The 15,361-nt window shown below is 61.0% G+C and overlaps 6 protein-coding genes across 6 annotated transcripts in view; 4 read left to right on the plus strand and 2 right to left on the minus strand.

Moving 5' to 3' along the window:
- Positions 1–239: 239 nt before the first annotated feature.
- On the minus strand, positions 240–1,441 carry GGTG_10656 (hypothetical protein). The gene has a single exon (XM_009228530.1). It carries the CDS (start codon positions 1,274–1,276, stop codon positions 341–343), a length of 936 nt encoding a protein of 311 aa, XP_009226794.1. The 5' UTR covers positions 1,277–1,441; the 3' UTR covers positions 240–340.
- A 1,284-nt stretch (positions 1,442–2,725) lies between these two features.
- On the plus strand, positions 2,726–3,477 carry GGTG_10657 (hypothetical protein; the record flags this gene model as incomplete). Its single annotated transcript, XM_009228531.1, has 3 exons — positions 2,726–2,811; positions 2,938–3,246; positions 3,336–3,477. 3 exons carry the CDS (start codon positions 2,726–2,728, stop codon positions 3,475–3,477), a joined length of 537 nt encoding a protein of 178 aa, XP_009226795.1.
- A 1,600-nt stretch (positions 3,478–5,077) lies between these two features.
- GGTG_10658 (hypothetical protein) lies at positions 5,078–7,711 on the plus strand. The gene is made up of 2 exons (XM_009228532.1): positions 5,078–5,589; positions 5,734–7,711. Exons 1-2 carry the CDS (start codon positions 5,200–5,202, stop codon positions 7,438–7,440), a joined length of 2,097 nt encoding a protein of 698 aa, XP_009226796.1. The 5' UTR covers positions 5,078–5,199; the 3' UTR covers positions 7,441–7,711.
- A 1,038-nt stretch (positions 7,712–8,749) lies between these two features.
- GGTG_10659 (hypothetical protein) lies at positions 8,750–9,852 on the plus strand. Its single transcript, XM_009228533.1, has one exon. It carries the CDS (start codon positions 8,846–8,848, stop codon positions 9,812–9,814), a length of 969 nt encoding a protein of 322 aa, XP_009226797.1. The 5' UTR covers positions 8,750–8,845; the 3' UTR covers positions 9,815–9,852.
- GGTG_10660 (hypothetical protein) lies at positions 9,826–12,638 on the minus strand. Its single transcript, XM_009228534.1, has 3 exons — positions 11,393–12,638; positions 11,122–11,328; positions 9,826–11,057 (listed from the first exon to the last, which is right to left on the minus strand). Exons 1-3 carry the CDS (start codon positions 12,186–12,188, stop codon positions 9,964–9,966), a joined length of 2,097 nt encoding a protein of 698 aa, XP_009226798.1. The 5' UTR covers positions 12,189–12,638; the 3' UTR covers positions 9,826–9,963.
- A 329-nt stretch (positions 12,639–12,967) lies between these two features.
- The window catches only part of GGTG_10661 (unsaturated glucuronyl hydrolase), a gene marked incomplete at its 3' end in the record, with an annotated part of 3,243 nt that continues 849 nt past the window's right edge, over positions 12,968–15,361 (plus strand). Inside the window, exons 1-3 of the mRNA XM_009228535.1 lie at positions 12,968–14,083; positions 14,204–14,740; positions 14,873–15,305. Of these exons, the coding sequence (XP_009226799.1) occupies positions 13,563–14,083; positions 14,204–14,740; positions 14,873–15,305 (1,491 nt within the window). The 5' untranslated portion in view covers positions 12,968–13,562. The remainder of the gene's footprint in view (positions 14,084–14,203; positions 14,741–14,872; positions 15,306–15,361) is intronic.

Genomic DNA, 15,361 nt, shown 5'->3' on the forward strand with positions numbered 1-15,361 from the left:
AAGGAACACGGACATGGGCGGGCCGGAGCATCGGTGTTAAGATTTGCGCAGTGGGCTACGGTCAGCGGTGGCATGCATTGGCGTGTTGTACTGCGAGTCTGGGTGAAAAGATGAATGAATACAAAGCAACTATGTAATATTCATACATCTGAAGCGTGTCGATATCTTCTCCGTGGCAAATCTGGCGGCGCCACCTTCCAGCATGACGGCACAGGATCGAAAAAAGACCAACGTACTCCTACAAAAGAGGCCCAACAAGCCGGGAAACAACAAAGGACGCCGCCGGCACAAAAGACAAGCGGCAAAGCAAGAAAAGAAAGAGGAAGAAAAGAGTCCGCCGTCACCTGCGCCTGTAGAACTCGTCCTGGCCCTGCGCCCCCGGCAGCGCGCGCGTGCACTCGGTCATGGCGTTGATGTTGCCGACGCCCAGCAGGCTCAGGCGCACCGCCTCGCGCGCGTAGGCCGCGTTCCACGCGCGCTGCCCGTTGCCGGCCGCGAAGCCGCGGAAGGCGTCGGCCGTGCGCTGGTCCACGGCGATCTTGAGGTCGCTCGGGAACACGAAGACGTTCTCGCCGCCCTTGCCACCCTTGCGGCCGTGCCGGTCGTAGCCGGCGGTGGCGTTGGCGCGTCGCCTCTTCTGTATGTTGGTGTTGTTGGTGCTGCTACTGCTGCTGCTATTGCTGGCGACGCTGTCGATCTCGGCGACGTCCTGGCCCGCAGCCGCGGCCACCGTCTGCCGGTAGTAGAGCGTGTCCCAGGTCCCGGGAGTGCTGTCCTGGGGGTCGTCGGCGCGCGACGGGTCCACGAGACGCTGGCGGCTGGTGGTGTGGGCGCCAATCAGGGCCGCCAGACCGTTAGGCTGGATTGTTTTATCCTGAAATAGTCTAATGTTGAAGTCGGCGCTGGCATCCACGGGCGGCAGTAGGCCGTCGGGCGCGGCCTGGTTGGAATCTTTGCGGCCGATAAAAAAGCGCACGCGAGGACCCAACGGGCATGTCATAGTGGCGTGGGCGGCCCCGAACTGCACCAGGTCGGCCATGCCGATGCCGTCGGCCCTGAACTGGTTGAACCACTTTTTGTGCTGCGCGACGATCTCCTCCATGCCGAGGTTGTCGTGGCGCCTCATCTCCTCGGGCGCCAGCACGATCGACCCGTCGGCACCGCCCACGGCGCCCATGGACGAGCTCCAGGCGGCGGCGTCGTGGAAGCCGAGCCGGATGGCCTGGCGGGCCAGCGAGTTGCACTGGCCGCCGTCGCCGACGAAGGCCTCGGTCATGGCCGCCGAAACGTGGCGGTACGCGCAGCAGGGGTCGCCTTTGAACTCGGCCGACGCTCGCTCTGGCAGCTCGTTCACCCCTGGTACGCGTCGGCGCTCTCGGCCAGCTCGCCGCTCACGGGCGTGACGAGCATGTTGCGGATCGAGCGCCCCACGGGCGTCAGCGCCGGCTCGGGCGTGACCGCCAGGTCGCCGATCAGCGCCGTCGAGTCCAGCGGCAGCTGAGCTCCGCCCTGCGCGCCCGTGTCGGCCGCGCGGGCTTGGATTTCCTGTAGTAGGTTCTTGAAGCCCGGGTGCGCCAGGGCCGGCTGTACCGGGCCGCCGACGCCTGCCGCCAAGGCCAGCAGTGCCTTTGCCAGGATTGATCGGCGCATGCTGGCTATGGTGTGGGGTTTGTCCTTTCCTGGCTGGGGGCTGGGAGGACTGAGTTAACGAGGGTCTGTTTGTCTCGTTGCTGTGTGGAAGCAAGCAAATAACGAAAGAAGCACTGCTTCTCCCCGTGTGTTGGCAGCGAGAGGCCTGATCAAAATACTAATAACAGAGTGAAAGACAAAGAAAACAAGGGAAGGGGGAGCGAACGAGGTGGAGCGAAGGAGAGGGCGAGACGACGATGCGTAAGTGACTAAGAAAGATCAGTACAAAATGCGTGGTCCTGACTAGTGACAAGGAGGTAAGCAGCTGGCTGCTTATAAACGGCAGAAGGGCGTCCTCGTAGGAGCCAGTGGATGGCAGCGGCGGCGAGTGGTCCCATGTTGGATGAGAACAAATCTGGAAACACGTGCGGTAACGCCAGGATCTGCTACAGCCAGTGCGCGCGATCAGTATCCCTCTCAGACTGCCGCCTTTGCCGAGACTGATCCTAGAGAAGGACGGATCCGTCTCCAGACCGTCTTCCCCCGCGTCTCAGGCCAGCCTGGCCATCGCGTCTCCGTGATGGATGAGGGTGGATAAACGCAACGCTGGCCAGATCTTCTGCATCTCCTGCACGCAAGTCTAAATGGCGGAGAGATGGCAAGATGGTCCACCGCTCGTGGGAGGCACCGAACAGTATCATATCGTGGTTGCTATGTGATAATCATTAAGACGCTCTCACCGCGGAGATGGTCTTGTAGCTGGCGGGCAGTCTGACCAAAGAAAGCACGAATGACTACGCTGGGCCAAAATGAATCTGGAATCTCCCAAGACAGCTTGTGCCGCTACATAACATGCACACGCATGTGAGACGTCACAGGCAGGCACCTGTCTTGCCTGCTGCCGGTGTGCTCCTTGTGATATGGCATATGACGCTCCCGTCGCTGTTGCCCATCTTGGAATGTCCACGTCCGCTTGATTAATAACGTGGACCTCGCCTGCAGCGGCGTCAGTGGCCTTTGTGTTCCTAAACTTCAGCCCAGCCGAGACTTTGCGACCCAAGTTCGGATATTGTTCGCACAGCCCCACCGCTATCCAATGCTTCGACGATTGGGCACCAGGCAACCGGACACGGCAAACCACAGAGCAGACGGCTGGTCGCCAGATGACGGCCCGCCTTGCGGGTGGCTCGGTGGCCCGGTCTGGGCTTGACTTCGGCTCTGCGTCTGACATCCAAAAATAGGCTCGTCCGAGCCCCCAAGGCCGGGAGACTCGGGCGTTCTGGTAAGCTAGGGGCGTCCCTGCCACAGACGCCGGGTCCGACCGCGCGCCCTGTCTTTCGGCCGGCGCGGCGGGCAGACATGGGACGATGGAGGCCAAGGTTGGGCTGATGTGGGCTGCTGGGACCGACCAAAGTCTGCTGTAGAGCGGCACGAATGCGTGGCCATTGACGCCTGGAAGTGGCTGGCTAGGAGATGGTCGCTTGACCCGTCGGGACAAGGGAGCCACAGCAGCGGCACTGGACTCGATTATGAGGCCGCCAGCCTACTGCCGACAACCTTGCTGAGCAGCAAATCCAGATCGGCTCCATGGCCGACACGCCAGCCAGAATCGCACAAGTCAAACGTCTGCGCCACACATACAAGGAAGCCTTCGTCAAGACACTTGAAGAAATCCGCCTCACAACATGACATCCACCTTCTCCCAGATTCACATCCATTCCGGCTACCCCAGAAGCGAACGACGGCGCTGACGACAGCGATACCGACGCCGAGATGGCAGACCTCGCCGACGAGGTCCGCCTCGATCGGGAGCGACAGAACCTCGCAAGGCGGCCCTGCGCCCGGTAGTCGGCATACCCATCAGCGAGGCGCAAGACTGCGGCCGATGCAGGGAGGAGGGTCGCCGCTTGCACGGTTGTCCAACGGCTGGGAGATCGAGGAGTTCAGCCGCGGGGCCGATTTGAGCTGTTGCGCCTTGGCTCCAGCGCCGGACAGGCCGCCACTTGCATCTTACCCTTTTCGTGCGTGGGCAACACGAAGGAGCTGAGGGGGTGCCCAACTTGCGGCCGGGTGCTAGTACAGCTAAACGGCAGTGTCGCCGACGGTGACATTGTCCCTGACTGCGCCATGAGGTCGCGTTCCCTCTTCCCCACTATGCCGACTAGGTAGTGTACGTCGGCGTGTTGAAGTTCTCTTGGAAGCAGGAGTACGCCGCGCCGCCGCGCCCTCTGAGGATTTTGCGAAGTCCTGGTATCATTTTTCGACCTCCTTTTGGCCACCAATGTCAGCACACAACACATTTCCGTCGCAACCTCGAGTGTTTCCCAAGGCAAACATCTTCTTGTTCTTCGGTCAGTGTCGCACATGGTGTTTATGGTGCGCGTGGGGGGAGCTGGGTCGGAAATGTCCGGCGTCGACTGTGTTGGGGGTGTCCCGTTGGCACCCTTTCTGCCGCGAGTACCGGGGACACGTGTCACATTTGTGAGGTACGCAGGGATTTTTCTCCCAAAGAATTCAGCGAAGAATACAGCCAAGCCTTTCAGCAGATACATTGAGGTGAAGAATGCCCTAGCGAGGTGGCCATCGCAAAGCACTGCTTTGAAAGCAGTGCAGTCCGTCCAATCGTTTGCGCCGCCCATATTCCACTCTCATGCAGCAAGCGCCGATGCGCCCTTGATGGATGCGTTGGCGTTGGTAGTGCTGGCCGCTAGCGGAAGAGGTCAGGCTGGAATCTCACCACCCCTCCTCGGTCCCTCTTCCCCTTTCCCGCCGCCCCATGTGCCCATCCTCTGTTTCCATCGGTCTAGCACTCACAGTTTCCGGCTTATCAAGTCGTACTATTGGGGGACTAACCGCCATTCGGAGGCTCAATTATGGGATCGGGATTTGGATATGTGCAAGGAGTTCCTGTTGGTTACTGTGGCTTGCACCTCGGCTTTACCTATCTCTTAGCCCGCCGCACTGGATACTTCTCAGCGAACATGCACGGCTACCGCACCCGAGTGCGCCCCCAAATCTTGGAATGCACAGGACCTTGCTCGAGGACCTAACCGCGCCGTCACACGGCTTGCCTCAGGTGGCACTTTCTTCCACCACTTTGCACGGGGCATTCGTCGGCCTCACCAAGTAATCCGGGCACCATATTTTCGGGGTTGTATAATTCCTCGAAATTCATTGTTCAGAGATACCTCCAAACTTAGTCCCGCTCGATCGAATGAACCTGCTGCTCAATACCTTTTGCGGCGCCGCGTTTCAAATCAAACGCCATTCACGGACTGGAGTATTAACCGGGGTTGCCTCAGCTGGCCCCCAGCGATGCGAGGCGAACGCCCAGGTGGGCCGCCAACAGGGCGGGGCATGCGTTAGCGCGATGCGATGGCGCCTTGCGTGAACATACACAGCCCGTATATCCTCGGGGCCAAGTTCTCTCCACCGGATTCCGGGAGCGGCAGCACACACCCGTGGTGCAAATTATTTCTTTCGCGACCTGCTCCCTCGGAGAAGCAGAACCAGCGGCTGCCTTCCTCCTCCCCACCCCCTTCCGCCGACCAGAGTTGCTCTCCTGCCACCATGGATTCCATCGCGACACATTCCACCCTCCGGGCGACATCAAATCACAACCCCGGGCCTGTAAGCACTGTGTCGGTTGCGTCGCCACCTCACAGCTCAAGCCACCAGGGCCATTCTAGCCAGCGAGACAATATCAACAAGACTTCAATAAGTGAAACCTCGGCCTTTCTCGGCGACGGAGATGACGGCGGCCACTCGCAGCAGGTATTTGACCCAGTTTCGTGTCGGAGCACTACGTCGGCTGGGTTTTGGGGCGATCTTAGCCTGGATATTCTGCAAATACTTCTGGTCATCCCGTTCATCGTACTCGGCATTATCGTGCTCGTCGAGAACGGCAAGACGACCACCGAGGTCGGCTGGTTACCCCATATCATCACCGCGGCAACTTACGTACGTACCAATATATATGCATGCTAGTTTATTTCACCCCCAAAAACTGTATACGAGCTAGATGGGGGAGGCTCGGTTCTAAACAAAAAAAAGAGCAAATGGTCCTAACTAACAACCTAATCCAAACTCCATGTCATTTTTTAGGGTCCAACTATCTTCCCTCTACTATTTGCGTCAGTTGTCGGCCGGTTTATGAAGGCTGCCGAGTACTGGAAGCTAGAGCGTCGATCTACAATCGAAACAATCGAGCAGCTCCACGGCAGCCGCACCGTTATCTCGGCTTTTATAACCCAGTTCCAGCTCCAAAGCTTCAACCTTTTGGGGTTCGGCATCGTCCTTATTTGGGCCCTCTCCCCCGTCGGATCACAGGCAGCACTTAGGGTCGGTGCAATCGTCCCTGTCGTCAACAATATTGGTCTCGATCTATCATATCTGGACGTAAGATCAACGTATAACCCAAACGACTCTGATTACTCCAAGTTGCTCGCCGGGACCCTATTTACCACATCCATTCTAATGCCTGCAAGGGCCCAGTCGGAGGATGCCTGGGACGTTTGGGGTAACGCGCGGATCCCAATGGTTGAAAGTCTGGATGGCTCAACGTCAGACATGGGCTGGATATCAACTGAAGGTCGCAACGTCTCGTACGCATCGCTCATTGGCATTCCGATGCTTGTCAACTCGACCCTCGAGGCGGCCGAAGGCGTAAACGTTTCATTCTCTTTCGACACGTCGTATTGGTGGCTTAACTGCAGCACCCAGCAAGTCACAAACGCCTCCTGGGCGTTCCCCGACTCTTTGCCCAACAGCACATTTGGCGACGGCACCACACGCATGGCATGGACAAGCAATTTTCGTGTCATCGGTTCCAACCCAGAAGTTCTGCCCCTAAACGACACTGAGGCGGCCAAGGTTTGGGGCGGGTTCCCGTGGGAGCCCCGCCGTGTGCACTTGTTAGCCAACAACACGCGCGGGATCGGGACGAGGTTCGCTGCCAGCTGCAATTTAACGACAACCTTCGTCAACGTCAACTCTACCTGCAGCGGTGCCGGTACCGCCCGCTCGCTCCAGCGGTGCCGTGCGACGGCTGTCCGGCAAACACACTTGAACGCGACCCGAAGCTCAATCTCGATCCTCGACATGATCGGGGTCGGCCGCCCAGATATGTTTTTCGAAAACTTCCTTTCAGCGTCCGAAACCCCTACCGGCCCCGGCCGCCGGGCCCCTGCCCTAAGCCCACAGGTCGGCTACCTCGCCAACCCGCGCGCCCCTTTCGCGTTCCACACTGATTGGGCCGACTGGAGGGAGGTATCAGCTCGCGACTTCAGCATCCGCTTTACCCACATGCTCAATACGTACTGGATTAGCGCCATCGGCTATAAGCCCGTACAGGGCGATTTTACGAGACGCATGGAACGCCCGAGTGCCCCTGGCGGACTCGGCGGGAATGGCATATTTGTGGAAACGAACCAAGGCGCCGCGGGCATCCCTCGACAAGCATTTAAAGCGGACGTTATATGGACGGCCGTCCTGCTGCTAGCCTCGGCAGTATTGTTAAGTGCCGCTGCGGCAACACTGGTGCTAAACCTAGGACGCAAGTACCCCGATGGATTGGAAAACTTTTCGAGCCTGCTTTGCAATACCCCATACGCTCGAATAGTATCGGATGGGCAAAGGTGGCCTGCAACTATATCGTCCATGTTGACTGGGTTCGAACGGGCTAGGCTGCTCAAAAATGTGGAGGTCCAAGTTGGCGATGTGGCACCAACTGCGCCTTATGGCTACGTTGCTTTGTGCACGCCTGCGACGATTAACATGGAAAGATTAAAAAAAGAAAGGCAGTATCTGTAGCTGTCACAAAGGAGGCTATCACCAAGGGCCGGCACACTGTTCCAGGCCTTGGCACGGAGGATCTGCACGGACACCGGTGTCCGCACCGGTATTGCACCGGGCAGATGCTTACCGAGCACTCGTCGGCAATAACAGGGGTGCGGTAGTGGGTACCGCACCTGCAAGAAAGGGGATCACTGTATATAAGGAGGGCACAAGGCCGAGGGCCTTCTGCCCGTCTTCCCTTCTCTTCAGAGATATAGATAAGCATACAATAGACTCTATCTTGCACCGTTTGTCCGTCATAGTAGCTTAAGGGCTTGGCGTTTAGCTAGTAAAGAATAATAGTACGAGACGAGGATGTTGGTGCTGAGGGTTGGTTCTGGCTTGCCAAATCCTATTATTTGCCGGCATCAATATCATTCTAGCCTGTCGGTCGCGTGCTACTAGCTAGCCTAGTTTATTGTATGGATTGGTGCTTTAGGCATATACTTTTTTGGCGCAACGTAACGGCACGGCAAGGGTTAGGAACGAACTAGTAGCTGCGCCGGCCGCGGAGCGATATTTACTTCGGGTCAGCTCCAGCAGCCTTAGGCTCGGCTATTCTCCTGATGCTCGGGAGGATCGCTAACCGGAAGGCGGTAAAGAAAGCAATGAACAAAGGCCTGCCCCGGGGTGCAAACCCGGTTCCAAAAGGTGGATCTCTCGCCCAAGGAGAACCTTCCCCAGGCGTCTCGGCCACCATTTCCATCAAATTATGGGGTCATGATCGCCTCAGCATCTGAGGAGCACTGCTACTCCTATCCAGAGAATTCTTCACGGCCGAGTATTGAAGCTGAGGACAACAGCTGTCAGGGACGGCTCGAGACGGACGCTGCCGGCGATGGCGTCAGGGACTGAAGCCGAGGAGTCCAATCATAGTTTTTTTATAGTTTTACAGCGGGGCCCCAAGACGGATGATTATCAAGATAGATGTGAGCCGTGGGTATCTGCGCTAGAAGCAGAACCGAGGCTGACCTCAGAATCGGCTCAGAAGGCAATAAAATAGACGTTGACTCAACTAGTCCAACACTGCAAAAGTTTGCCCTCTGTCCACGCTCAGTGACTCGCGCAGCCGTACAGCATTTGCCACGCGAGCAGCCGTATGACTGTATTTATTGTGCTGCTCCATAAAGAGTGTGTAGCCAAAACCCGGCTCTCTGGTCCATTGACCCGTTTCACCCTCCTTGTTTTTCTCTCTTGGCCACAAGGCATCCATCCTCCCGCGTACCACTCGCCCACGCCGCGTCGGTACCTGGGCAGAAAGTCACCACAACATTACGCGTTGCCGGGCCTCTGACAATACCTACTGGCACCATCACGCATACAAAACAGTTCAAAGAAAAAAAACTCAAAACAAGCCCTATCATCAACTCGCCCTGTCGCCATGCGCCGACACGATCACACACACATGGGAACCCCCCAGGATCCCGCCTCCTGGGCACTCACGGCCTCACCGCCGCCCATGGCCGACGACTGGACCTCGTGCAACCCGGCCGTGCTGGCCCTGGTCGACCGCATCGTCGACACGTACCGCGACAGCCCGGAGCACCGCGTCTTCGAGTTCCTCGACAACGCGCACCGCGAGCCCGTGACCCGGCGCAGCTACACGCTCGAGCTGACGGGCTGCGGCCTGGCCATCGACCACCGCTTCGACTTCGCCGCGGCCGGCCAGTCGCCGCGCCGCCCGGCCCGGTCCGTCACCTTCCGCGCCGCGCACTGGCTCGGGCTTCACAGCGGCGACAAGAACATCACGGCCGGCGCCGGCGGCGACGACGGCAGCCGCAGCAGCAGCAGCAGGGCCGGCCTAGACCCGCGTGGGCACCTAACCCAGTACCCGGGAGTGACATTCCAGCAGCAGCAGCAGCAGCAGCAGCAGCAGCCGCCGCCCCGCCAGTACCTGCTGGGCGCCAAGCTGGACGTCGACTACGCGCGCCGCCACGACGCGGCCGAGCTCGAGGGCGGCCGCTGCCCCGTCGGCTTCTGGCACCACGAGGAGGACGCCGCCGAGGCGGAGCAGCAGCAACAACAGCAGCCGGGCGGCAGCCGGCCGCGCGTGCGTGTGCACCGCAGCTTCCTGGGGGCCTCCTTCGCGCAACTTCTGGACCGCATGGACGCGTGGGCGTGCGCCCCCATGGACTACAAGGAACAGCCCGTCTGGCTGCTTGAGGGCATGCTGCTGTCGCTCGTGCTTTTCATGCACCCGCGCGTGGCGCGTGCGGCCGTTGTGGTCCCCGACCACAAGTTTCCCGAAACCGGCAGGGTCACGCACCGCTGGGGTGTGCCGGGCCAGACTCCCGAGGCCGCGCTCGAGTGGCTGCAGTCGGCCATATCATATCTGCCGATTCTGCCCTAGCTTGGGGGCTTCAGGGAATCAAGGTCCGGTGGGCTGATTATTACACTACCTGGCAACTCAAGGGAATGGTGGTCCGTTTCCAAACGTATTCATAGCTAGCCAAGATTCTAGATACCCTCACGCAAGTGATCTTGACACCCGAAAACCCGCTACACGGCTGAGCCTAACCAGTCGAGCGTGATCTTCGGGGGTCTGTTCCACATTTCCATCATCTGCTGCGGCGTCGCCACGCCCCTTTGAACTGCAAACACTGCCGTGACGAACCGCATGACTTTTTCGCCCGCCCCAGCGTCGAGCGAGTGCTGGACGCAGGGGATCAGGGTCCGCGGGACCATCAGGTTGCTGTTTGAGTGCCCCTTGATCATCTTGACCACGCCCCGCGCCGCCTCCATCCCCGAAGCCGCCGCCAGATCCAGTATGCCGCTGGCCCCGGACTCGGAGATGACGAGGGCGCAGGTCGCAGCAACCCACCATCCCTCAGGCAACTCCCCGTCGTCGCCGGATGGCGTTGGGAACTCGGAGCCACAGGGGCTCTCGTAGATGGTGGCGCCGTGCGTCGTCTCCGCCGACGCCGCGAACCCGCCGTCGGTAAAGTCTATCTTTCCCAGCCTCTCCGGGCTGATGGCGGCGCTCCCGCCCCAGCGCACCTCGTGCACCCGGACGTGCCAGCCGGGCCACCTGTCCTGCGAGGGCGGCAGCAGCGTCGTGCCGACCTCGAGGTCGAGGAACCGCCACGGGCGCCAGGTGCTGGATATGGCCGTCAGGGCCTCGGGACTGGTTGCGGGCGTGGCGTTCGGGGGCGGGAGCAGCAGAACCTGCCTCGGCTCCGCGTCCGAGGGCTCGAAGCGGGCAACCCACGAGTTACCATCGTCAATGCTAGCGCAGAGGGTGCTGTCGGCGCCGACGTGGTGCAGCATGGTGCCGACGGGGACGCTGAAGCCGAACGAGGACGAATAAGCGAACTTGCAGTACTTGGCCTCTCTCCCCTTGTGATAGACTTTTGTTGACTGCCCGGACGATAACAGAAAGTGATGTTCTGGGGTGCTACACATCATGTGCCGCGGGGCCTTGAGGAAGTCTAGGATCGGGGGAGTTGCCGTTTGAGACGGGTCGAGGGGGTGAGGGAGCTCCTCGCTCATCCAGAATGGGTGATCTTCTGGGGCCCCCAGCACGACAAAAGCCTTCAAACACCAGTAAACGGACTGCGGCGAGCTGTAATCCTCGGACATGTTCATGCTCCCATCTAGATAGCAGGGACGCCACCGTTAGTGTGTTCCCCCCGCAGGCTCAGGGTTGGACTGTCTCACAAGTAAAGCCAATATTCATGGTTCCGTCCGTGTTAAAAATGTGTGGCTTGGCTGCCCACCAGCGAATATGGCGCATCAGCAGCCCTTTGACGGTCCCCCGCTTGTCGAGAGGTGCGGCGAGCTGAACATCAACCAAGGCCACGGCCGACCAGAAGGCGGCAAAAGCGAACCTGTAGGTCAGGCTCCTCCCGAAGGGTATTGCAGCTCCTGTAGGGCGAACCAGAGCTGTTTAGAGTGAGTTAGCCATGCAAATAAGTTGGGAGACGCTCACCGTCGAGGGCGAAATATCTCCAGAAACCGCCAGCGAAGGCGCGGGCCCCGTCCCTGTAGCTCGCCACCCTCTCCGGGTCGGCCATGGCGCCGGCGTAGCGGACGTAGAGCAGTTGCGAGAGCTGGATGGCAAAGCTGCCGGAGTAGTAGTCGACCTGCTTCCGCTGGTCGCACCACGGCCCATCGCTAGACCAGCCGTCGGAGATATAGAACGAGTCGAGCAGGGCCAGATCGGCGTCCACCACCTGCTCTACCTCGTCGCGCGGCACGCCGAGCACGTTGACAAGCGCCAGGTTTACAAATACGCGGAACCAGCGCCAGTTGTTGCGGCCCATTTCATGGTCGTTGATCTGACGTAGCCACGCCACGAGTCGGTCGCGGCGGGATCCGGGAGGAGGCGCCAGGGTCTGAGACGAGACAAGCAGCGCGTATGCGATGGATTCCATCTCGACCATCCGCTGGTCTGACGAGCGAAGATGGCCCCAGTACTCGGGCGACGAGGGGTCGGTGCCGGCGTCCAGGCCCGAGAGCCACGTATCGAGGCCGACGCCGGCGGGCTCGGCGCCGGAGAGGAGGCGGCCGTTTAGCAGGCTGGCGACGACCCATAGCGGGCGGGCGAAGCCCTCGAGCTGCGCGGCCGTCTCGCTGAAGCTGGTGCCCGTCGCCGCCGCGAGCTTGATGCGCGCCCCTGCGGCCGACTTGTAGGGTGCCAGTGGTCTGAGAAGGGAGGAGCCAGCATGGACCAGATCTGAGCGTGTCTTGAACGGGTTATCAGAGAAGCCTGTAAGCCCCGGCATCTTGTTGGTTCTGGCAGTTGTATATATATATAGAGAGCAACACAGGTGCAGTGGGCGACTTGTCAGTTTATATGGATTTTTCCTCCATGATTTCTTCCGTAAGGGGTCCCTCTAGCGCGGCATACAGGCCGATAGCAGACCAAGACAGTAGCGATGGAAGTGGAGATGGAAATGTCAGCAAGGGCTGGAGAAGAAGCGTAAATCAAGGTGGTTTTGTTGTGCGAGCTCTTTCGGAGAAGGGTGCATTAGCTCGGAATCCGCCTTCCGGTTTGGTTGGTACGAGTAGTACGAGCCCAGTAGAAATAGCAGCCACAAAGGCCACGAGGAAGTAGCAGGTTACATCAACCCACAAGTAATGCAGTCATAGAGTGTGTGCCAACCTCGTGCGTGCTTGTTTTGAGCACTCGACGAGTGACCATGTCTGGCCAAGAAGGAGGAAGCAACGGATCAAGTCGACCGATGTGGGGGCTGACCAAACCCCCCACCCTGAACCCTGAACCCTCAATCACCCCGCCAAGCCCCAGCCCTGTCTTCAACGACAGTCGAAATCAGCCGTCGGGCCTCGGGTCAGCTCCCTCGGACCAGCTCCCTTGAGGTTCCCACCAGCCGGGCATGAGGACCCTGTCTACCACCACGCCCTTGCTCCCGGCCACCATTGATATTGATCTCCATTTGGCCCTTCGGCGGGCCGGCAATGGGACGGGGATGCCCGCCTGGGCTTGTGGCCCAGTCTGTGCGACGCCCTCGCACCTCCCCCGCGCGTTTTGTGTTTGGTACACGCCGAAGCCTGCACCACGCACTTCGGGAAGCTGCCTCACCGCTAATGTCAGTCGTTACCGTCGGGTGAAGACAAGCGGAGTCGAAGCGCCAGTGCCTGCTCACATCCCCCACTCGCAAATGGCACCCGGGTAGGAAACTCACGATTTGTACTAGCAGCTGTCGTCGCTGCCTGCTGCAGAGTCTCTGCGGGAAAAGGGTCTGCCTGCCTTTGCGGCCCAATCACGCGGCCCACCCCTTTCTCAAGTGACAGTGTCTATGCCTAGAGGTATGCACAAACAGCGGCAGCTCCATCCGTTCTAAGTTCTGCGGGTGGCTTCTGCGGGTGGCTCACGCTCGTAAAGTTGGCCAATCTGGCGGCAAACTCTTGCCGGTGGAGGCCAGTAACTTTACCTTTCCATCTCCGATGTCTTCACGTCGGCCATAAAAGGGTCGCTACCTAGGTACTCACCCATGTATCCCGACCTACTTGTCTACCGTCCTATGTACCTACACGGGGGTATCAACATCACACCGGCCTCATACCTACATACCTAGCACCCTGAACTGTCGTGCCTCGCATTCTCGTATTCCTAGGAAAGCATCTCATACGCCGACATGTCCCTCTCGACGCCGCCCTCGGGCCCCGACGGCCAAGGCGCAGAGACCACCCCTGCCACGGCGAGCATCACCTCACCGCCGCCGACCCCCACAATCGCCGACTACCTGGCCGAGCTCTTCGCCGAAAACGTCGCGGCCAAGATCTACCGCACCGCCAGCCGCGCCGTCGGCATCCCGCACGCCTTCCCCGAGCACGTGCCGCAGGCCGGCCGCGGCGCCGGCGCCTACTCGCACCGCGAGGCCGAGTTCTGGACCTGTGGCTTCTTCCCGGGCAGCGTGCACTGCCTGCTCGAGCGCCTCGTGCGCTTCCCGCACAGCGTCCGCCTCGACACCACCACCAACAACACCCCCAACACGACCATCGCCGCCGCCCAGCTACGTGCCATACAGGCCGGCCTGCAACACCGCCGGCACCACCACCACGGCGACCTGCAGGCGGACGAGGGCAACCCGACAGAAACCCTCTACGTCGTCGGCAAGCCCACCCCCGACCGCCTCCGCTCCTCCCTGTCGGCCCTGTGCGCGCTCTGGACGGAGCCGCTGCACGCCATGGCCGGGCGGGCCGACACGCACGACGTGGGCTTCATCGTCATGCCGGCGCTGCGGCTCGACTGGGAGCTGACGGGGAACCGGCGCAGCCTCGACTCGGTGCTGCGCGCCGCGTCGGCGCTCGCCACGCGCTACGTCCCGGCCGCCCGCGCCGTGCGCAGCTGGGACTCGCGCGTGCAGCGGAACCTGACCGTCGAGGGCACCGAGACGAACCTGCTCGTCATCATCGACAGCATGTGCAACCTCGACCTGCTCTACTACGCCGCCGGCCAGCTCGGGGCCGGCGACCCGACCGCCGCGCACCTGAGCGCCGTGGCCACGGCGCACGCCACGACGGTCCTGCGCACCCACCTGCGGCCCGAGGAGCAGCCGCCCAGTCCCGACGCAGACGACTCCGACTCCTTCGCCGCCGGCAGCACGAGGTACGCCGGGCAGTGGTACTCGACGCACCACGTCGCCAACCTCGACCCGCGCACGGGTGCCGTCAAGCGCCACTTCACGGCCCAGGGCTGGAGCGACTCGTCGCAGTGGGCGCGGGGCCAGGCCTGGGCCATACTCGGCTACGCGCAGACGCACGCCTGGACGCGCGACCCGGCCTTTTTGCGCGCCGCCTGCGGCCTGGCCGAGTACTTTCTGTACCGCCTCGACTCGCACGACAACGCCGATCCCCAGAAGTCCCTCTCCCCTTCATCGTCGTCACCCAACACCACCACCACCACTAGCAACAACAACAACAATACTCACCACCACCACAAGAGCGGCCGCTACGTCCCGCCCTGGGACTTTGACGCCCCGCCCGACGCCGACCGCGGCTTCGTGCCGCGCGACTCGTCGGCCGGCGTCGTGGCCGCCAACGGCATGCTCGTCCTCTCCCAGTCCCTGCGCGCGAGCGGCGGCGGCGGCGACGACGACAGCGCCCTGGCCGACCGCTTCCTGCGCGCCGCCGTCGCCCTGGCCCGTGACGCGCTGCTGTTCGCCCTGGCCCCCGAGCGCGCCGAGCTGCTGGCCGTGGCGGGCCCCGGCGCCGGCGGCTGCTACTACAGGCACGCGCGCATCGAGGTGGCCGACGCCGACCCGGGCCCCGTCGACGGTGGTTGCGGCGGCGGCGGCGGCTCCTTCGAGGCCATCCTCAAGCACGGCACCGCTAACAACAACCCCGACGCCCTGAGGCGGTACGCTGACCACGGCCTGGTGTACGCAGACTACTACCTACTCGAATTGGTCAACCGTCCTGCTGAGGATGGGCC

Source organism: Gaeumannomyces tritici (genome assembly GCF_000145635.1).
Source record: "Gaeumannomyces tritici R3-111a-1 unplaced genomic scaffold supercont2.6, whole genome shotgun sequence".
In the NCBI taxonomy this organism is placed as follows: domain Eukaryota; kingdom Fungi; phylum Ascomycota; class Sordariomycetes; order Magnaporthales; family Magnaporthaceae; genus Gaeumannomyces; species Gaeumannomyces tritici.

Coding starts and splice junctions, on each gene's coding strand:
- GGTG_10656 (XM_009228530.1), bottom strand. CDS start 1,276: ATGACCGAGGCCTTCGTCGGCGACGGCGGCCAGTGCAACTCGCTGGCC.
- GGTG_10658 (XM_009228532.1), top strand. CDS start 5,200: ATGGATTCCATCGCGACACATTCCACCCTCCGGGCGACATCAAATCAC. Junction 5,590..5,733: donor TCATCACCGCGGCAACTTAC/GTACGTACCAAT, acceptor GTCATTTTTTAG/GGTCCAACTATCTTCCCTCT.
- GGTG_10659 (XM_009228533.1), top strand. CDS start 8,846: ATGCGCCGACACGATCACACACACATGGGAACCCCCCAGGATCCCGCC.
- GGTG_10660 (XM_009228534.1), bottom strand. CDS start 12,188: ATGCCGGGGCTTACAGGCTTCTCTGATAACCCGTTCAAGACACGCTCA. Junction 11,329..11,392: donor GAGATATTTCGCCCTCGACG/GTGAGCGTCTCC, acceptor TTCGCCCTACAG/GAGCTGCAATACCCTTCGGG. Junction 11,058..11,121: donor CATGAATATTGGCTTTACTT/GTGAGACAGTCC, acceptor CCTGCTATCTAG/ATGGGAGCATGAACATGTCC.